This window comes from Plodia interpunctella, chromosome 14, assembly GCF_027563975.2.
Source record: "Plodia interpunctella isolate USDA-ARS_2022_Savannah chromosome 14, ilPloInte3.2, whole genome shotgun sequence".
NCBI lineage: Eukaryota > Metazoa > Arthropoda > Insecta > Lepidoptera > Pyralidae > Plodia > Plodia interpunctella.
The window spans coordinates 9,311,812-9,336,402 of record NC_071307.1 but is presented as its reverse complement, the minus strand read 5'-3'; the positions used below and the strand labels follow the sequence as shown (position 1 = coordinate 9,336,402).

The window sequence follows — 24,591 nt, the reverse complement described above, 5'->3', positions numbered from 1 at the left end:
TATGCTTATTCGACATTGAAATTCATATTTATATTAATTATAGTCAGATCCTATGTACTCTATTATCCTAGAGCAATAATACGGATTATTGCACAAAGTCGCAAACTGCCACTAGTTCATCATAAATCACCAGCAGTGTTTCGTATGCCGCGAGCGTACGCTAGCCGTCACCGTGATACTGCTCACATATCGATTGTTGTCCCGAATTCAACTATCATTACTGTATTTAGTTAATTGTCCATTCTTATATCAGATAAATTAATGGAATTATTCTTGGGATTTTTTTTTATTCTTTAATTATCCTTAATTTGTCCTAGTTTTATTAAAATACTTTTAGTGTGCGGTGTGTCATCTTGGACAATTTTGGAAATATGGTATAAACTGAAGGAGGTCCTCTTGTGTGGTAGAAAAAGGCTGAGAAGAACTTATACTGTAATATAAAGAAGCAAAAAATAACTGAGAGTAAAGAACTTCCTTACGATCTATAAAATTAAACAATAAATATCTAAAATTTAATATTAAAGATATTCTTCGTTGGTTGTAGGCGTAATGTACGTGTTGCTGGCGTAATAAACTGCTTACCTGTAACAAATAAAGGAAACTAATCAGCACAAGATAAATTGGAGACATTCTTCTAAAGGAGAGATCAATAGTGGCATTTCGCGCAAGTGTCCAGACACGGATCAAAAGTACAGTCAACAGCACATTAACCTACCCAAACTCATTGCAGATCGCCGCTATTACCGTGCCATCATGCAGGTTGATGTGCTCTTGACTGTACTTGTAGTAAAAAACTGTTTGGAGATGGGATTGTTGCGTGCTAAAGTAAAAAAATATTGTATTTAAAGAAATAACGTAATATGATATGATAATAAATCGTTTAAACTGAAATGCAACGCGTAAGTGATGCTTTAATATATTCAAGGAGTAGCGGGTAGACAGATCAAACAATAACGCAAGTTTACAACGCATCCTGATTTCTACTAATTGCTTGGCCCATTTGTTAATTGTCTGATCGCGGGAGATTAAACAAGTGTTATGCTCGGTGAACTGATGAGTAGGTACAATCTACTGCATGGCAATTTACTCCATATGGACCTCTCTATGAGTCGCTAACGGCGTGAATTTGCAATTAAAATGGATAGGCTGATGTGCTGTCGACTATTCCATATACAGCTTTACAGAAACTCATGCAAGAGCTTCTAAACTTCCTAAACAAGTTCTTTCACCTGGTCGCACTAAATCATTAAGACAACATTGATGATACCATTAAAACAAATTGATTTAATGCCGCTCCGCCACTCCATAAACTTTAACTACAAATTATATTAGCATTTCAAAAGTTAAATCAGTAGTTTGTACATTGAAAAATAGAGAATCGTGATCTGGTAGTGCATCACGTGGAAGATTAATCTGAATAAAACCAGAAGTATAATACTTAGGCACAAAATAATGTTATGCCATCTGAAGATGCGATGTCATTAAAAATTAACAATTAGGTAAAATTTGTGAAATTGATTAAATTCCGTATAATAAAAGGAAGTACCTGGAGCAAAAAAGTGAAGCTTGCTTGATATAGAAAATTCATGCCTTATATGAGATGAAATATTTAAGGGTTTTGATGTTTGCGCTCAACAACATCAGCAAGGATAAAAACAGTTTACAACAAGGACACACATATTTAATGTAATAAGAAAATTTTGCAAATGAAACTTGCATTCATCTTCTATTGACAGTAGAGTAAGACAGGTATTTGTAAGTAACTGATAGCGGTCAGCTGTATTGTCTATCCAACCATCAAATCAAACCATCATGGTTCTATCAGGTTTCAGAGGCTGAGATCCATTTCGGGTACTGTGCCAGTGATAATAATCATCGTATTGATATTGAGTCTATAAATGTATAGCCCTTAACAAAGCGGGTGCCTGGCGCCGGTACCGAAGTTCGTTCCGTTTATCTCGATCGGGAGGGCCGGTGACCTTATCTGTTTACGATCGCTGCAGAATACTAATGTCGGCAATCGAATTACTTGTGATTGTGACGTATCAGTTTCGATTAAAATTAGCACGATTTGAGCATTTAGCTTAATAAATGCAAAAGCTGCTATTAATGTTTGTGACACAAACCACGCCTCAACCCGATGGTTTTATCCTTAAAACCATGCTTTGCACAAAGGAAATTTAGTGATTTCTATAATATTTGTTCAAATTTTGTATCATAACATCATCTACTGTTCAGCTAGCCAAGTTAAGGGATAGTGAGCACTTGACACTACAGATTGAATTAACTCCGAGATTATCTATGGTATATTAAACGCTGTCGTTAGTAACAAACATGACAACCAAAAAGCAATACTGGATCGAATACGTATAAGAAATAAAAGTAAACGACTCGCAACAACGAATGCGGCACATAAATACATTTTATGACATGTATGAATGTCACTTTGAATTGATTTAGAAGTAACCAACAAAGTTGCAAATGCAGTAACATCTGTTCAGTTCAATAGAAATTGACGGAACGATAAATACAAAATCGACTATTAATTTGAACTGGTCTATAACTGTCCAAGTTAAAATGACGTAATTTAGGAAATATAACTAGCGAACCTTAACGACTTTGCACGAGATTACTTAGATATTTCCAGATGGCTTTACAGTATACAATTGTAAAATATGTAAGCGTACTTTTATAGATAGCAGAATCTAGATATAGATAGATAGATAGACAGATAGATAGATAAACTCTTTATTGCACCATTCACAAACAGTTACAACAAGATGTTCAAACATAATGACTGCAAAGGCGGACAGGCGCTAATGCAATTTCTTCCAGCCAACCTTTGGATGGAAATGGAATATATTATAGTGTAAATATTTCTATCGAAATCTTTGATGAAATTCTTAGTATGGCAAAGCTCAGTACATACGAGAATAGTTTTACGGACCACACGGTTAATAAATCTTTCTTTCCGGCACATAAATTTCGCGGATGCATCCGGTGTACAATCAACTGGGCATCAAGTGAGCCTCATGGTCGTCTATGCCTCGGTAACAGCGACGTTATCGCAATACCTGGGTCATTGATTGCACTGTCGACTGTACGAATATTGGGCGATGCCATCGTTCATAGCCAAGAAACAGATACTGATATTCTGATATTTATAATTAGACGGATATATGGCCGTCAATATGCTAAAGTTATTAGTTGAATTAATTTTAATGGAGATTACATGTTGCTTAATATGAGATTTATTAATTAATGAGAAGTTTAAGAGGTAAACTGATAGCCGGAGATCGAAGGCAATCAACTGATATATTGCGTATGATTTTGTATTCAAACTTAAATCAGTTTCCATTCCACTTCTCTTAAATATATCTACACTACATCATATAACATCAACCAACTATTTTAACTAGTAACTATACTAACGATCGTTGTTCGTTAAACCAGCAATCGCAAACACATCGCGAAATAACATAATGTGAGCTGTTGAGTGTTGTCAATTTCAATTCCAATTATAAATATTCATCTAGGTCTTAAAATTTTCCATTTTACTACAACACCTTCAGACTTTATAACTATTATTGCTATGCTTGTATTTTAACGAGGGAAAGCGTCGCGTGCGCCGCTCACATCCGTCATATCTGGAGATAAATATGGAAGCAGCGGTGCCCGTTCCCACAAATCAGAACACTGTACGTGTAAGGACGTAGCTTCGTGTGATACTTCATTCACAACTTACGATCAACGAGTTCAATTAAAACAAGATCTATTTATCTACGACAAGATATCTGCTGCTTTAGAACTTACAGCCGTAAGTGGTTAAACTTTAGAAATAACAATAAGAATTTATACTTTCACATTTACATTGGCGGTTTTTGTTGGTTGCAATTGGTAGTTGGAAAGTTGTAACTTTCCAGTTGTTGATTACAATCACATGCCCATCATCAATCTTCCTGGCCTATCCCAGCGTTGTATAAAACTTAACCTTAAAATAAAACCCTCTTACCAGTTAAACTCATGCTTGCATGCATGTTCAACCTTTTCATATCCTACAATCACTCAATTCATCATTTCATCTCAGACTTAAAAAAATACACACGTCAATCGTCGTTGTCAGATTGTGAAACTCTATATGCAAATAAGGACAGTGCCAGACATGAGAATTTCCTGCCGATAGACCAAGCTAGCTAATTACTATTAGTGCGACTAAAATATAATTAAATGATAAATGACAGCGATCAATTTAAACATGACGTCTTGTAAAACGTCAAGTGTAATATTAATTATATAGAAGCTTCTGGCTGTTGTGGAGAAAATTCCAGTATTTTAAAGTCTTAGCAGAGTTACAGATACAGTCACGTATATATTACAGGGCGCACAGAGCAAGAGGTAACATGAATTAAAGTGATCTAATTATATAGAAACACAATCGAGACATAATTGGCAAATTATGCAATATGAAAAAAGGCACGCAGAAACCATTTTCCTAGGCATTGTAGCCCAGATTTCCTTATCAGTTAAATTCGTAAAAATTCTCAATGAATATTCTACAGTGAGCTCAATGGAACTTAAAAGTAAAGCAACGAAAAGAAATAAAATGTATCCGTGAATGCAACGTAAAATGCAGTCACAGCATGACAAAATTACTTTGATCTACTCTAGATATATCGCACTGCTATTTGAAATGAACACAGCATGGTCCGCTGTTGCTTATGTATTTTGAATAGGAGCTATGAATATTTCATCGCCTCTTACAATTCATTATACTGTAGAAATCAGCTGGAGATTCATGTTTGAAGAAAACTTGCAAGAAATTTATATGATGACCTAATAATGAATATGGCAATGGAATAGACTTTGCCAGCAAGTCGAAAGTACTATTTCCTATTAAAATTTATGATAAACGACAATGTTAAAAAATTAGGTTACTAATAATGACTTTAATGGCCATATAACGTCTAGCATTTCCCAATTTTATCCCAGTCTTTTTTGAGATTATTCTTTGTGAGCCCAGATTTGGGACAAATCTGGGCAAAAGCCCCCTTTGTTTCCAGACACTTCTGTCACTCTTTTAAGGAATTACTGGTAAACACTAGGCGTACACCCATCTAAAGCTAAGATTATCCACTGACTGAAGAAACTGCAATAAGTCCCGTCATAATTAATATCAAAAGGGGTAACCAGGAACAACATCAATCTAAATGACAGCAATAACAATGAAATAAACATAACATTCTGCACTAATATAGGTATAGCACTCGTAAAACAAAAGCTTCATTGTTGTCGATTATCATGCAATAACGATAAAGTTTTACAGCTCTCTGGTAAGAACATCCAAGCCGGCACGATTAGGGATGGACCTTATCTATGTTTAGTATTCTATGCGTTAGCTTACCTTACTTACGGACTTTATTGACAAATTATAAAAGATCATCATTATCTTTTCTTTCGAACTATTCCGTCCCAATGTGGGTTGAAACAAGAAAAGATGAGAGAGACCTTTGCCAAGCAGCGGGAGTCCCACTGCTACCATATACTTATATTGATAAACTTTATCTTGTATTTCTAAAATCAATCTAAAAGCCTTTTTTTATTTCTAGAGAATAAAACATTGAAGTAATTCTACGACAGATTTTCTTAATTTGGCAAATCAAACTTGACAAGTAACTTTAACTAAAGGTACATAATGGAACTAATCAAGCAATAGCAGCCTAGATTCCTAATTTATTACAAAACCTGTATCAAAATCTGTTGTCAGACATGATCAAGTGAGAAAATATATTATGTCCTTTTTGAGTCTGTTTACATCTCAAGTTTAGATATTTAGTAGATATGATGGTAGAATAAGAATTCTCACATATATAGTTAGTAATTTATTTCTTTAAATATATAATTATTAACGTTCTGTCATATTAAAGAGAGAGAGTAAAAAGGAAAACATTTTTGACTGTCCTGAAAACCACAACACATGTAAGGTTTTTATTTAGAAATGTCTGTCAAGTTTGTGATAGTAATGAACCGCACGTAACAACTCTTCATTGTGCATTCATCATAATGATTAATATTGAATCTGCAAACGAGCGTTTATTTGCCTTTGAAGCAAAACATACGGCACACACGGCTCTACCGGTACATAATGATCATCAACTTGTGCGAATATACGCACGACCAGAATTTCATCAACGTATTAGGTGAGGAAGATATTTATATAGCACCTATACGATAACAAACAGCATTCGAAGTTTTAAGTAAACCTGCAAATTACGTAGGGAACAAATGTCCGAAGAATTGCTGCATTTATGTCGTCGAGGGTGATATGCCGAAGACCTTGCGAAGACTAAACTACAATTACCAACTAAAATTAAGAAATAGCTATAGAGAATACGTACTTTACTGGAGCTACTTATAGAATGAGAAATAGAGAAAAAAAAATACATCGAGCATGTTAGCAATAAATCTTGAGATTCTCCAGAGAAGCGGAAACATATTAGGCCACATAGGTCCAATGATTATTATGAAGTCTTCACCATAAATGAATAAAATAACGTATCTGCTCTGTCTCTTTAGTTAGAGTTAGACTTCTCAGAGCGGTGCGCAGGCGCCACTGTGACGCACACATTACATAGCATTGGATAATTCATAAGGGCACGGGTTTCCATCGCGAGTCAACTTCACCACCAGGCTTCCGGATAACCTTATATGCCTTTATCGCCCGCCTAAAAAGGCGACTTAATAAAGCCCAATAGACTTGCATTTATATTTAGCGCTAACAATGCATTTTGTATTTTACGGATTGCGTCAAATATGTTCGAACATGACCGTAACAAGAGAATTTACTGTACAGACTCTGCTGCCATAACCGGTGTTTGAGACAAGCGAGAGTAACTTTATGTTCACGAAGGGCGAGAAACAAAGGTTAATGTTAGTGATGCCGCTCTTTGGATGGTCGATAAGCATATCGATAACGATAACTCTGTAACACTGGCGTACACTTCCACAAAATCGGCAAATCTTTATGAAAATACAATGACGAACTGAATGACTTAGTTACAAACAAAACTTTGATATGTAACTTTGTTGTTTCAATACGGGTGCATTTTTTCTTTGTTGTCTAGTTGGTCTTTATATGGGTAATAAAATTACTAACAAACTTATTTCAAAACTCAATCGAGATTTATTGATAACTAGACAACACTAAGAAGTACATGTAAAAGCAGCAAGTCTAGAATCGCGAAGTTGAAACTCCATTTAATGAAGGACGGACGCTGAAACGGAATAAAAACTGAGGTCGTTTGGACTGGAGGATCGCTGGCGCCGGCGTCAGATCGTTTTGTTGTCCAGCAAGTGACGGCGAATTATCATATTTCACTGTAACACTCGCGCTTGACGTTTATGGGATGGGGACGGCGCAGGCTTGATGAGATTTAAAAATTGGAAACTGTCCATAAATGTTTCCAATTTTAACTGCGTTTTTAAGATACTCCTGCCAATAGCCATATCTTGAATATCAAAGTTTTTGATGATGTTTGTGTAGCTACAACTATCTGTATTAACTCTTAGCTCCAACGTAGCAAATAATATGTTTAATTTGATGCCAAATATGTAAAGTTGAAAAAAGGCAAGTGACAATTTTGTAAATGCAGCTGTCAATTCTCCAAAAAATAAAATAAAAATAAATGAATTCTTCAAAACCGGTTGTCTTATCATTAAGTCATACATAACATACATTAAAAAAAAAAGTAATACTTCAGTTTTAATCCTTTTTCCGGCCCTATTTTGAACTCGTACTGGCAAGGCCTATGCCTAAGGAAAAAAAGGATCAAGTAATTTCAATGGAGCTCTCACGAAGAGAAAATCATGCATGCGTGTTCAATCTCATGTCTCGACTCGGAGGCGGCGGACGACAGAAAAAACCTCGCTTGCCTAATAAGGACCTAGTACGTGCTCGGACACTACCGTTTGCGATTATCTCACGGCCCTAAGAACGAGGTCATGTGGGAACCTAATTGCTGCTTCTGCACTTAATGATCACATTTAAAATAAATAACTCAAACTAAAGTCACGGAAACCTGAGTCGTGGTCGATGCAGATGATAAGACTCTTGAATCACCTTTTGAATGAAACCTCCGATCTCCAAGACAATTCCCATGATCAGAACCAGTTCTGTCTACTTAATAAAGGGAATGTTAAGACGCTTAAGAGTAATTACTCGCTGCTGATAAATTGCTGCGCAAGTATGGAGCTTAAGGACAGTAATTTGCGCATACTGACAAACAATTCCAAATATGGCGTTTAATTAAAGTGGATTGCACGGTACTTTTTGAAATAGGTGGGATATTCCAGATACCTATTTATGTTAAAGATTTGCTCTAGAAAATTAAACATTAATGATGTTTTAAGTAAGAAGTTCCAGAAAATGGTAGCAAATGGTTCTTTATTACTATGTTAAAACAATTGAGGGGATGAAATAATTATATTGGAGAATCATAATTTTATCAATTCCTTTGATAGATTGCGAGTTAATAATATAAAATTATTTGATGGATTATTTAGTGGGCGAACTAGACCTCCGCTCAGATAATAATATGCAACATGTAGGAAAATTTAAAAAATATATACTTACCGTCGCATGAAAAGGTTAACAATATAGAGAAAAAATATATATTGGTAGAGTACCAATAATTACCTCACTTTCTGTACCAAAAACCATAAATTGCGCAAACAACACTTTACATGATGTCATATATAGATAGCTACAAACAATTATTTTCTGTATCTCTACCTATTTGGTTTCTGCATTATCTTGTACATATTCATTATCGGTTGGTGAGTTCATTGTAGAAACTTTGTATGCTGTAATGACTAATATATAATAATAACGTTATTCTTGATGCCATAGGTGGAAAACCCGTGAATGAAAATAATAAATACTAGAAACCTGACGTGGCAGCGACTGACGCAAAATGCCCGCGAACAAGAAATCGAATACCTGAGACGTGATGTACAAGAAAAACAAAGCACGTAGCAGATAAACATTTGTCTACTCATTACTGACTAACGTTGACTTCTTGTGGCACTGCAAACATAATTGGCAGGAAATGGAGGAGAAACAATTGCAAACATTTGCTAAAGATTATATTAATAAACAACTGTGATGATTATTTTGAGTGTTTTAACAAAAAATATGATTTCGTGTAAAATTCTGCTGTAGTGTAAACAAAGTGGATATCCTAAAAGTAGTAACAATATTTAAATTACTCAGTGGCATTTCTGGACAGTTTAGATTTAAAACTATGTAATGCCACTTCGGTCTTGAATCCGAGTAGAAATACAATTTGACAGTCGAAGAGACTATCAACATCAGTAATCGAATTGTACTATCAGATTATGGTGCGAGTGGAGGAGGGTCGGGACACAGAGCATAAGAATCCGACCCATAAACGAAAACAGAACCGGTTGGGTATTATCGATGGCGAGCCGCGATAGGGGGCAAGGCGCCTGACTGCCGACCACCGCAGGCTGAATAATTGGACACCGCAGGACTTCACACCATATACAACCACCATCTCGGACGCAACACCAAACTTTTATACGTACCTAAAGTCAGAAAGAGAAATATGATGCAAGAAAAAGTAAAGGGTTTTCTACGCTATGGCGACTGGTCTTTGGTCAGAACTGGTCTGTACCATGAACGAACGTACTTAGTAATAACAATAACGCTAATTACACAAGTCAGTATATAACAATAATACGTATAAAGATATGACATGTATCAAAGAAACAAAGCCGTGATACCCGACGTTTTAAACCGTTACAGGAAAGGAATTAGTCGATATAGACATACAAGAATCCAGTAATTCTTTTTTATTTAAAAATAACTAATTTTAATTCAGACACCAACAGAATCTTTGAAAGGGGGCTTTTGTTTGAATAGAAGCTAACACCCGGGCGCAGTCCGTACCAGTCAGAAAAGTCCTTTCGAGAGTTTTTATCGATAAATATAAGCACTTGACATTTAAAATGGAGAATTGGAACCGACGTAATAAACGAGTCCGGAATGGAATTTGAGAACGCTGGAGTTAAACGAAATGTTTTCATTGGCCTGAGATGAGATGCACTGATTCGTAATAAGCTAAATATGGGTCATTTTATAGCCTTTTTATTATGATCATATCCTATAAAAAGAATATTAATTTGAGAAGTTTTATGAATAGTAAACTAGCCTATAATAAACTGAGATTTATATTAAACTTTAGGTACATAAAAAAGTACAAAATAATGGAAGTATAAAGAATAATAAAACGCAAACGAATGAAGGCACTTTAGAGACAAACTAAATCAACATGAACAAACAGATATCGTCCAAAACAGACAGGCGAAGTCAAAGGCAGATTCATTATGAACACCTGTAGCGACACATATTAATGATATTCCAGATACACCAACTGTAGAAGACAATATATACGTTATCATAATAGTAGTCATTATGAGTTCATTGACCCACCGAGACGTCGCGGAATCTAGCGACGCATGTATTTCGGTCCAGACGGATATGCATAGGCTTCCTCGGCAGTAAATCCACAAATATATAAATAACATCGTTTTCGTACCAGTAGCGTGAACTGCGGACTTTTACGACGGAGCGATAAGACGCCCTTTTACGATTAAACCCTTTCAACAAGGATCAACCAACCATGATTGATCTCTTTGAATAGATTGCGATGTGTAAATAGAAGATCTATTCAAATTGGTTGGCGATCTCGGTGCGTTCTAGAGAAATTGCTTACATTGTAGATGCTCATTTAATATCTACTAGGAATTGTATAAAACGGGAGTTAAAACTAATATTGACGTTGAAATATTTCATTTAAATGTTCCGAGAATTGCCGTTGCGGAAAGGCGATATATAACATATATTCCAGTTATTGTAATAAATTGCTGTCGATATTCAGATTCCAGAATAACAAATTAACAGAGATAAAAAGTTTTACAAATGCCGCCGGAGTGGGCACAATGGTATTGATGTTGTATCTATAAAAATACATGTTTAATATAATATCACATGAACTTTATTGATAAGTTGATTATTGTTGGTTGTAGTTGATAGTTATAAGTCGTAATTGTATAAATGCCGCAGAAATAAGCAAGAAAACAGACTTTCTATTATTTCACAATTTATCTTTCCGAATATATAACAAATCATGTATTTTAACGACACTGTAACTTTGATGGTGAAAATAGCCGCATGGAAAAACGTTTTGATAAAATCAATAAACTCGAAAATGAATTTATCGATAATGATCAAAGAACGGCTGATTATCGATTTTTAACGACTCAATAAAAAGGTGCAAGGCGTCGCGTGGGAGTGAGCCCAATGTAGGAGCGTCGCCCGGCTAATTAAAAGGATTTTGTAAGTTGTCAACGTAAGATAAGACACCCTTTGATTTACCGCCGCGCTTTAAGCTCGGCATTGAATTCACGGATGACGGGTTTCATTTTTCATTTGGTTAATTGAATGGAAAATATTTTAAGTGTATCAAATAACACAAACAAGTTCTAAGACAAATATGATTACGTTATTATAGAATATTATTGCCTATTGCCTCTAACGTCTCTATATCTCTTAACGAAGTTGAAAGAATTGTTCAGTTTTATTTATTGATTTACGTATTAAGTTTAAAGACTATCAGGATTTGATCCATCACAAGCTACTTTTTATCATTTCTATTACTATGCGCTGCTATCAACAACGAATTATCAAATTAACACGACATTGTTTACCCACTTTAAACCTGATATAAAATATAAGGAATCGACGCGCCTATCAATTTACTTGTTTCGATGCCATCACATGGGCCATCGTGGTGCGAATGTCATTACGGCGCAATAAAGGAAACAATACAAAATTAATAGACTGTTTCAGACTGTAGACTGTTTCAGAGGGTATTGAAGCTTTTAAATTTACAGAGATACTTTACGACATATATGTAGCATCAAACATGTCGAATCTATTCTATTTTTACAATGAGTAACTTTATTTGACTTCGGGAAAAAGATCGCGTCGCATGAAAACTACCTGTGCTATGAAATATTTTATTTTCTACAGCCAGATGACCAGAGTCCCGTGAAGTATTGTGTTCATTGCAAATGTATGTTGAACAAGTACATCTCCCGCAGCAATGAAATTGCGTCTCTATGTACTGTACAACTTATGAGTCGAGAGTTCGATTAGATACAACATTCGTTTCAATTGTTGTCGTTTTGCCTAAGTGCAATATGCAAGGCGAACTAGCAAATTAATAGCTCATCAATTTGAAGCCTAGATACTTTATCTGGAACATGGAGTAATCGACCACCCATATGAACCGTCATCAAGTCGCTTTATGAACACCATATTATCACATCATCAATGTAATGAATGTTCTATATATATATAGGCGGACCACGTTTTTGATGACAATTCTTAGAAATTATACACAGACCAAATTTTAATTTGAGATTTCAAGTCTCTTGCATAATACCATTCAAGTTTTTCTGAAAGTTTAAAATTGTCTTTTTCAATACAGCCACTTGATGATATATTGCGTTAATAAATAAATCTAATGCTTTTTCAACATCATTGAGAGGTATATTTCGTATGACAATAGAGGTTTAACGAAAGGATTAGGTCCGGTGTCGGAGTTAGTTAATGAGGCCCCTTTGTAGACGCCTCCGCGCCTTATCCCGACGGAAATCATTTATTTAACCATAACGAATTTACATTTCCATTTTTTCTAATTTATAATGTGCTACAGGTTTGTTTTTGAGTCATCACGTCGCCTACGCTCAGCTTTCGATTAAACTGACCAACCGTGCGATTCGGGTTACGACTAATTGTACCACCTAGATTACCAGTTTTAGGATTTTACCTGTTCTTGTATCATCATTATTGCTTCCTTCTCCTGTGTCGGTTCTAGCATTAATCTTATTAATTTACGGTGAGAATCATCTGATGGCATCGGTTCTACGAAATGTTTTGTATACAATATGTAATCAGAGTAAGCCAGTGGTGCGGCGCCTGCTGTCAATCATCTTGACTGACGCGTATCATTTCTGGGCGCCTTAATAAAACATCTGCTTAGTGGCCTCAAGAACGCATTAAAATCTAAGGAAGTTATCGACGCAATACTCACTGTCACTGATGGTCATTTACATAATTATGTGTTATCATAAGTCAAACGCGATATATTGGCGAAAGTCTTTTAGAAATAACACACAATAACCAGCCAAGTGCGTGTACAGTCATACAGAATACAGTTGGTCGACTAATACTCATAAGCCAACATAGGTGTAACTAATAGTTTTCCTTTTTCTTTCTAATCTTCTACTAATTCCGTTATACATGAGTACTAATGCCGTAACGTTTGAATTCTTAACAACAAGCATTTCGAAAATTGGCGCTTTAAAGCTTAATAATTTACTAACGGTTTATTAAATCAAAAACGATCTTGACCCACTTCCATACCTCTAATATTTTTAAAAGACCTATCCAACAATACCCCACTCTATAGGAATTCTAGGTTTTTTCAAGATGTTTTTACCGTTTTTGTCGGCGTGATTATTGCCCATCAATTACCCATCATAAATTAATAATTCTAGTACTAATAGTTTTTGAGCTAGGGCGCGGACGGACAAAAAACCACGATTTGATGCTAAGAAGGATTTATAAAAGCACAAACGAGAACATATATTATGGAAAGTTGTTGATCATACAACCACGCCAATGTGTTCGTGAACAATGAAAGTGACAATAGCGGGGCACGTCAGAAAGACATCTATCAATAAAGCAGCATAAGCACGCGATGATTTTAGAACGGGCACGAGAAATATCTCAGGTCGTAAAAGGAGATGAGTATTATTTACGAGTAGACCCGGGCCAACATCCCACATATCCTTTTGAAGAGAGGCTTAACGAAGAGAACGCCGTCAATCAAACTGAGCCCGTATCATCCGGACAATACCACCCGATTTCTGTATAAATTACAAAAAGAAATAAGACTGTACAGATCTTTTTATCTACATCTACAAATAACACTCGAAGAGAGTTAGGTTTATGAGTTCGGTCTTAAGAATTTCATGATTCCTGTTTCTAGAGAAGAAATTCCAAAAATACAAATATTAATTTTAAATTAATAGAAGCTAGCTATCACGTATTCAACACAAACTATCTATGTTAGAAACAGCAATATCTAAGTAAGAAATAAGTGTGCAAATTTGAAGTTATTTTAGTTATTGCTTGGTATTAAAAGCTACTTACTAAGCTTATTGAAAAAGTGCGCCAAGTATACCTACTGCTGAGTATACAGGCCTCCCCCTCTTCGCGCCACTTCCTACGGTCCTCTGCCAGTACCAGTTTATATATTAACATAATTTCCAATGAAACAATTGTTGCCCACAGATATATGTAATGACCTCGGGTCATTATCTGTATCTGCTCCAAATTCGTCAAAATCAGCCCAGCAGATAAGCCGTGAAAGTGTAACAATCGACAGACTTTCGCATTCATTAGTATGGATTCTCAATTAAAGTGTTTAACAGCAAGAGTGTAATAAAACAAATTACAAATCGACATCTCGAATTTCATGCCGTGATTTCTCTTAAACCAATTAAAAGATTATCATACGAACAACCAGTGGCATTTCCGTGGGCTATAAATAAATCGGACCCTAGCGCCTCCTTAATTACAATTTCGAGATTTCGCATAATGAACGGGCTGGGGCAAAAACATCAAGAACTTTGTAACAAATAGACGTAGAAAAAAGCAGCTTTGATAAGAGCCGCTGCCTGCACGGACATTAGCGAGAATTGTTTACGACCGAATGATATTTATTAATACGAGTTAGCGGTAAATAAAAACTGATCCCAACAGATACGATAAAGGAATACTTTTTATTAGTCTGCTACTGCCCGAGAAGAAACTTCAATTTAACGGTTATTACGGCTTCAATTAAAACAGAAATAGACTTAATAATGACTACATCTATGATCTTTATTGCCAAAGGTTTATGAAAGTTTATGAATTATCATAAATACGTTAAAATCTAGAAATTCAGTTATCTGTAAGTCACGTGCAAGCGTTTTCGTCTTCTTTGCCGCACTTAGATTAGCTACATCAAACGACACGAAACTCGGTCACAGTAACGACTTCGGCATTAATATTAATAGACTTTGCTTTTCTGGACTGCCTACTTATTCAAAAGCTATTCTATGGAATCATAACATTCGAGTGGAATCAGAAGATTTCATATGACAAACTAGACAGGGCTTCTTGTGACGATTTTGCTATAATACCGGTCAAGCTACCGGATAATTGTGCAAGTATAACCAAATAGTGACATGAAAAAAAAAAAAACAAAACTTTTTCTTAAAATGCTGAATCTCGATTTAGTAACATTAAGGCTAGTCGTTTGATAACTTACTAATATATTACAACTAACTAAAACAATAAGACCTTTAATAAGAAACAGTAATGGTAAAAGTTGTCTTATTAGGCAGATGGGCAGTTCATTTTATAAGTTCAGTTTCAGTCTAGATTGAATGAAGGAAATCCATGTGGACAAAATATATTTGAACATTAACTTGGAACATTATGCGGAGAGGTTTTCAACGATTTTAATTAAGTGCAATCGGTTAACGACACAAATCGGTGTCTCTCAATTAAAAGGCCCGTCGGGGGACACAGGCACATTCATCACGTAACGCTGATTCAGTTGAGATTCCAATGCCTTTACATACTCAGGAAATAGCACGATTGGAATACAATTTGATTTAATATTCTTCTACCGATTTAGTTTTAGGCTGCCAGCAAAAATTTGCTTAATGATGAAATTAAATTTAATAAAAAAAATTGGCGTAACAAATTGCATACGATTTTTCAAACAAATTATGAAAGGATAAAATTTAACAAATATAAGATTAACCACACCCAACACTAACGACAACTGCAATTAGGACGAAACGTTCAAAACATCGGTTATTTATCTCGAAAGAAAAAAATAACGCATTTATTCTTTTGACATGTATTTGTGTAAAAACACGCGTCCAACTGGCGTGTAGAAGCGAATATGATTTATAGATTAACCAACATAATAAACCACTTGAAAAAATACAATTTAAACCTTGTGATATTGGGATAAGGGATTCATCGGTATTTCGATGGGCGAAGATTTCTTTGTCTGCGCAGGCGCCATGGGGTCGATCTCTTTGAGATTTTAATGCCAGGTCGAGTCAGAACTCATCCGAGCAGGTTTACGATACAAAAGGCATTCATTATCTATGATATTCTCTACATTTTAATGACGTATTAAATTAAGAATGGAAGCCAACAGTCCAAACTATACTAAATATTTTTTAATCTTTGTGTATTTTTCCACTATTAACGACACAATATTAAAAGTTACGACAATAGAAAGAATTTACTATTTCTGAGTCTGTTTGTCTGTCTCATCTATTTATGTCTATATTTCCAGTCTTTGAAAAACTTCTATAAAATTACGTATATTGTTTTGAATGTGTATTTTGTATGGTAACCCTTTTATAATAACAGTGAGATCGGCACCGGCGCAGGCTCAGCCGCGTGCCGGTAGCAATTAGAGTTTAGCCCTTAAAAGCCGCTATTATGTTTTTTTTTTAAATCGACCCTACCACCACTGATATTGATCGGACGTGAGATGTCGGAAATTTTTTTTGACATTTGTCGGTTTAATGGAACGAGAAAGTTGCCCAGAGTAAAGTTTAGTTGATTAAGAACCTATAAAGTTAAAACAAAAGCAGAATTTTATTTTTACATCTTGAAGAGATACAGCAAGAAACATTCTATATCTTCTAAAGATATATAAATAAAACAACCGATAATGTCGGACACCAAGCAATATAAGCTCTAACATTTAGATACTAGATTAATGCCCAAGATTGACGCCTTTTAAAATGTGCATAATTTAAGAGCACCAAAAATCTGTGCCAGGTAAGACGCAAGTAGTTAATGAAAATACTTTTAACGGAAATAAAATGTTCGCATGATGCTAAGGTGAATTAATTTCACCAATGTTTGTTTAAAACATCACATGATAATTTTGCAAATTTTAGACGACTTTTAAACATAATGGATGCACAAAGCAAAATCAAATCATTTCAATCAAAACCCAAATTCATAAATCAACAAAAACCGAGGCAAACGAGGCAATTCATCTCATCAAAATTTTCGACACCCAGACCAACATGGCCGCCAGGACCTAATTATCCCTCTGGAAGACCAAACGCAAAAAGCAGAAATGTTACTCGAAATTTAATCACGAACGTACATAATCGATTGTCACCAGTGGTACATCTAACCGACACCGAAAATTAAACGACACGTTTCCACGAACAAAACTCGAGCTATAAATCGGTTGGACGAAAAAAAAAACATGCGCCCAAAAAGAGTTAAGCGTTCGGGAGATCGTCGAATACAGATTACTGAGCGCAGGTGTTAAATAAAAATAATAAAATTGAAGTCGGGCGGTGTAAAAAGAGGAGCGAAGCGGCCGCGCGGCGCCGAACGCCCTGTAGTACGCTGCGTTTGCAACAAAAAAGAGGCAAGTGCGAACCGCTAAAAGGAAGATCTTTGCGTGTTAAGAAAATGTGAAGCGTATTTTCTGTAACTGCCAGAGCCGCTTGTTAAATCTGGCTACGGATGCTGTGCACTAATAAAGCTCATCTTGATGCTTAAGCTCATGCAAGCAACATCTACAAAAAATAGTAAATACGGAAATTTTTAATAAATTATTATATACTAGCTGCGCCCCGGGGCTTCGCTCCCGTGGGAATTTCGGGATAAAAAGTACCCTACGTGTTATTCCAGGTTATATTCTACCCGTGTATCTAATTTTATAACAATACGTACAATAGATTTTGCGTGAAAGAGTAACAAACATACACACATCCTCACAAACTTTCGAATTTACAATATTAGTAGGATGCTCTTGTAGCATAACTTGAGCGAATTTTCTGAAATTATTATTTCAAAACAAATCTTGAGAAAGCATGTAAATATAATAATATCATATGGTCCATTTCGTTGAACGCAGGACCCTAAAATGTGTAGCCTATGTACCTCACCGCAAGCTTTAAATATTCGCTATTCAAAGTCAATCCGCAGGTACTGGCGGTTACTTTAAAGCCTTATACGTGCGCTCGTATCTCCCACGTCAAGAAACACCTTAATAGGAAGATATCATGAAAATACACATTTACATCCTACGCGAATATGTGTTAAATAAATAGCCATTAGAACAAACGAGCAGCTCAATGGCTTCAATCCTTCAGGTTCTAATAACATTTAGAAATTGAAAGAGAATACTACGTACATATCATAAAATAACTAACATCTACATGTTGACGACTTCGTTACTGATGTTGGAGTAACAAAAGATAATTTAACACCTATGTATCGTAATCAGGAAGAACATCAGCAATCAAGTCATATTAAACATAATTCCTTCATTTCTGAGAAGCAAATTCGAGAGAAATAACGCGTAGTAAATAAAATGACCGGTGCTTCATGTATGACTGCAATTAGGGATGCAATTCTTCCTCGCACGTACGAACAAATTGCGGGCAATAGTGGCGCCGGTAAAAACGTGCATTTGCTGCAAAAATTGATTGCAATAGATGATCATCTCGAACCAGCAATCAATTTTTTGATTGGTGAAAATAGAAAAAATAAGCCTTATGCCCTCTATAGTTGAGATTATTCATCTACGCGATATGTGTTAAGAGAAAAAATAAGCTAAGATATAAATAATAAAGACTAACAAGCTATCTAACTAACAAGCAAGCCCAACAAGACAACTAACAAGCTATATATTAAGATATATATAGATATCAGGCTGACATACAAAAACATTTAGAATCCTCGGCGACGGAAAGAGGTCATTAAGTGAAGATTAACTTTGGAATTCATGGAACGACCCCAAAATAAATACTACAGAAATATGTTGGAGAGAATGTTAAGCCTACATTTAATTAAACGAGGCACATATAAATAACCGGATTATCGGTGCATCTCACATCACATCCATTGCATCCTATTCTGAACTTAAATACGTAAACATCCGACTCAAAAGGGACAATTTTTAAACAAATCGATTATTTGTATCACGACCGTTTGAGATATCCCTTGAATTGCAGGATAATCATCACGGCAATATAATTCGTGTGGTAGTTTGTGACATTCAGATTACCGTAATCACCAAATACATCACATAAAATTTAGTTTATATGCCTTGTTGAAACTAGTGTCATATCATAACTCTAGTACTATCGTTGGGATCTGTCAGCAGAGAATATTGTATGCTGGACCAGTGATCCGCCTACATTACTCTAGCTAGTTGAAATTCATCGATACAGAGTTGTAAACATACGAACGAGCGTCATAAAAACAGGAACGCACCCAACATAATACGTTATTGCGAATTAGTAAGGAAATCCATCGGAATCCGATACATTGTTATAATCTAAACAGAGCTTGTTGTTAAACAAATACCTCATTTTAGAGGGGTAATGCCCTAGATTGTAAACTCTGTTGTACTTATAACAATACGTTCTTCGCATTTTCTGTTCAGGTCAACGACTCATAAACAAATGTGAGCATGAATTCATCAGAAAATATTTCAGTATGAGGTTTATACTCTCGACTAAGTCGAAGTTTAGGAAAACTACCGTAAGCCAGTGGATGTTTAATACATTCTATCTCAGCCTTCCTATCATTGAACCTGGCCAGAAAAGAAAAAGAAACAAGACGACGGCGTTCGTTTTAATCAGTTCACGCATCACTACTTTTTATAACTACAATTATCCCAAGCTTCATATTTATCGGTAAAAGTAATCTTGGAGCAGGAGCATCATTTTCCAACCTCTTAGCGAGCACAATGAGTTGATGGATTGAAAATCGATTTTAAAAGTAATCGGTTCATCGATATTTGAATCTCAGAAATGCATTGTGGTCTTCGTGGTTTGGACATGAAAGCCCAAGACGAATATATAATTCTGTGGGAAGATATGATACGTGTCCGCTCACAGGTTTGAAATTGGACACGGTCAAGAAAAGGACATTAGGGATGGAAGGCTTATAAAGTAATGGGGGACATTGTTCACGGTGTTTTTAGAGACATTAAATGTTCCTCTAATGTTTACACAACTGTGGTAGGAATGGAAATATCCAATTCAGAGTTATAAAAGGCAGAAACGAATAGTGCCAGGTCTCGAAATAATCAAGATAAATCTGTTGAAAGCCAATAATCTCAAAAAACTCTTGTATTTTTATAACTTTGTTCACAAGCTCACTCGAAACCAAATCCTGAGACTTCAGTTGAAGCTTAAGCTTGACTGATGCACAAGAGCATTTTACACATAATCAGACCCCCAACAATCTCGATCCTCTCTTATCCTGGCTTCATGAATTTACAATTACCTAGTTTTTGAATAGATTACGCCTACCGGTCGATTTCAATGGGTGACGTTTAAATAGTCAAACGAAATGCTCAGATGTCATTGTGGTGTTGTGAACTGACAATGGCGTCTAGTCTGAAGCTGGTGGGCGTTAGGGCCCGATGGAACGCCATTGTAGTACGCAAGGACGAAGAGATGATATGGCCTTTTGCATATGCATGAAGAGGATAGGAAATAACTCAATAGAGAACACATGAATCTTTAGGCGCTATAGGCGTGTTACACGGCTTGGTACTGTTTTTCCGATACAAGCGCACATTATTAGTACACAAAGTACATTACGAAGTAGTCACTTAAATGATTGAGGTCCAGAATACCTGTTGTGGTTTTGGTTTGTGTTAGCTGATTGCGTCACTCCTCGCACCCTAAACTACCCTATCTAGCAACTGTTAGTTGTGAACTTTCAATAATCTTTTGAGTTACTGGCACCAAATTGGGTGCGCTTTTTATGTTACATCATTATGAGGGATTTTTAGTGTAGTTGAATCGAGGGACTTTTTAAGAAATATGTATCTGTGAAATATGTATCCTGAGAGTCGCTGTCACTTCTATATAAATCAATCAGCATTACGACCTATAACTACAAAGTTAGGGCTTCAATACCAAGATGTATATAATTGGAAACAAGTTCACCTCTTACAACATACGTAAAAGGATCATAATAATAAGTAAAAGGATTTTAATCAATAGCATATGGTTGAAGGGCAGCCTGGCATTGTCACGAGGTGTCGGCCGGGTCTCGGAAAAACGTAAAAGAAAGCAACTCGCGCGCGCCTCTCCGCTTAGGGTTGCCATCTCTAGATTTAACTTAAAATTTATTAAATTATTTTAATTTTTTGAGCGAACGCTTTTGTAATGGTAGATGTTTTGTTACTAAAGAAAACTCATGAAAAGCTTACTATTACTTATCTTTCAGCTTTTCCCCTAACGTCAACTTGAAAATGTATTAAGACCGCACTTTCTACCAATTTGATAAATAAAAATTAAATTAATACCTAATAATCAGTTAAAATGTCAAGACGTATGACACTCCATTTAATTCCTGAAGCCAAAAAAATCAACTTTTATACGGTTAACCAAAAAAGCTTACGTGAAGATTACATTGTATTGTGTGTATATAAAGTTATTTCAGTTGATTTATTCAACTGTGAACTAAAATAGCAAACGAGAATTCATTATTCATAGCGGATTTATGGAATAAATTACCAAAATAATAACTTGAACTTTAACTCAAGTTTTAATTGAGTGGGGTCATGCCGCCATATAACTTTCCATCCATTTATTCTAAGTATGATTGATTGACTATCTATATACAATAGTATATATTAAATTAATGTCGTGAATAATTGGCTAATTCTGTACCTAAATAATTGACGAAATGTGGAATTTTATTTTATTATGATTAAAAATCCTTAGCCAAAATTATAAATGTCAAAAAATTTGGCCATTTATAATATGTAATAGTGGTCCGGCCTGGCTCGGATTCATTCGGGTAAAAACATAATAATATACCTAAGCCTTCCTCAGGAATCACACTATCTATTGAAAAAACCGCATCAAAATCCGTTGCGTAGTTTTAAAAACCTAAGCATATACATATAGGGAAAGACAGACAGAAAGCGGGAAGAGATTTGTTATTACTGTGGGAGTATGTCAGCAACAGATTAAATAAAATAAAAAATATTTACGAAAACATGTAGAAAATTGCAACCAATTTTTAAGGAAATAACCATCAAAATATATCACTAAACCTCAAAATCATCAAATATTCCAATGCTGACAACCCTGACGCCAGCTATTGTTATTACAAAATGACCCATCTCAATGTCGAACGCTTCTCGGAACCAGGCTTATGTAGGAAAGCGGCTATGGCCGTTTTATAAGGCTTATTTCTGACACCTCGGATGAAACACGGCGCATAACGAATGCGTACGCGCAGAGGCCCACGAAATGGGATACCAAATTGGTTACGACCATTTATACCGGGCATAATACCTCAAACTCACACGTGTTTGCTGGTAATTGGGTATTATACCTATATATTTTTTTTTATATTACTTGGGCATATAAATAACCTTATGTTATTTAAAGCAATAACTTTCTGTAGATATTTCATATAAATGTAAATACTTTTCTGAAACACTCATCTTCCCATGTTTCCGATGGCATTTAGGGCTATGACGGTGCGAAGCCCAGGATTTGGCTATGATTTTACAACCGGCTGCCTGCCTGACGTTAACCCTCCATTAGTTGCCTCGTACGACTACCATGGGAACTTATGATTTATTAGACATAGGTTTCCAGTTATATATTACGGCTGGAGAACATATGTTCAATAGCCATAGATTTATCAGCTATATCCTTGTATCCCCCAAAAAATATTATGTTTGAAGAGATATTTTTGATCGTGGTCGTACGATAGAGTGGTCCTATTCTAGGGCGGAACCACACGCCACACTTTGACTACTTTTCTGAAACATCCTATATACTTATGAAAAGAGAATATTGTTTTATATTCTCTTTTCATAAGTATCTATACGACGCTAAGTCTAGTTAGTCTATATATATATAGGCCTGGGGTGCGTCTAGTACTTAGATAACACTTGCTTGTGTTGCTTATGTCAAAATTAGATTCTAATCTAACCTTTAGGATTAGTCTTTAGACTGTAAACTAAGTTTTGTTTTGAATAAAGAGCTTCTCTCTTAATGTGTTCTAAAGTCAACCATTCATGAAGACAGTTGAGAAGGGTTGGCTTTAGAAGAAGGTAACTCAGTATGATAACGAACTTTTTGAACTTATTTCAAAACTTGGTTGCAAACCATAATTTAAAACATATTTAAGCCTGTTTAAAATCTATCTTGGTTATTTACATTTCTTTATACATTCGAATTTCAAGAGCAAACCAATATCATCTTAGTTGTATACTTGTGGCTGAGGATTGTGACCACCAGTAGCTGTGGCTCTCTTACCAAACAATATAGGTAGATAGTAGATTCATAGAGAATCGGTGTTTCATGAAGTGCTCAGAATGTGCTCAGAAAGTAACACAACCTAAATTTTATATATTGTGCAGTGATATGTATATGGAGTACACAGCATAGAACATTTTATAGCAACTGGCAATAGTGTAAGGTTCACAGAAATATAAAACCTACATAGGTACATACCTAATTAGAATATCACAGTCAATAGCCATTTTGGACCAAGGGCTAATTAGTTGAATTGGGTTCATATACCACATTGTGCTGGCTGAGATTAGAATATATAATTAGAGACATCTATTGACAAATATGTAAATCCTAATCACATTTTGTTTTCTTTTCATATAAAGTTGACTTGCTGACACTCTTCTAAAGAAATAGATGTGACTTGATGATACCAAAAACTTGTAAAGCAGGAGATTTCGTGTGTTTAATCAGAACATGAAGGTAAAAATAGAAACAAATCAATTGGTAACGTCTCATGTATCCATGTAAAGAAAATAGTCAGCAAAATATACATCGAAATAACATAATAATTAGAAATAACATAAATTGGAGACAATTATGAAAAACCAGAAATGCCTAATTGTACAGAAATTAAAACTGCATAATTAAAGCCTACTCGGAATCACTATAATACTTATGATAAACGGTAGTAATATGGCAAGTTTCACAACATTTTATATATTAAATTTTGGCTCAAGACAAAAATAATGTGTTGAACATACCCATTTTTTGGAAAAGGTCACCAGTGGGTCACAATTCAATAATTTACACAGAAAAACATCACTGCAAAACACTACACAGCAGCAGCCATTTTACTTTCATCAGTGTTGCCATTTAAATTAAACTGTAAATGTTTTGAATGCATTCAGTTTCAGTACATTTCAGTTCGAAGTTTAAAGTCATGAAGCTATAGGTAGGTAATCGTTTCTATTTTAAGGCTAGTCTCTCTTTTTGATGCCACACCAACCTCTCTTTCTTAGCATTGACAAGTTTTATATATATGGATATAAGAACGTATACTCACAGATTATAAGAACATACATTGAAGTGTTCTTAAATCTGTGCGTATGT

At 35.3% G+C, this 24,591-nt stretch overlaps 1 protein-coding gene across 1 annotated transcript in view; it reads right to left on the bottom strand.

Moving 5' to 3' along the window:
* tkv (thickveins) overlaps nucleotides 1-24,365 on the bottom strand; it is a 77,306-nt gene extending 52,941 nt beyond the window's left edge. The window contains exon 1 of the mRNA XM_053754327.1: nucleotides 24,243-24,365. Coding sequence (XP_053610302.1) covers nucleotides 24,243-24,246 — 4 coding nt within the window. The 5' untranslated portion in view covers nucleotides 24,247-24,365. The remainder of the gene's footprint in view (nucleotides 1-24,242) is intronic.
* Between the last annotated feature and the right edge of the window lie 226 nt (nucleotides 24,366-24,591).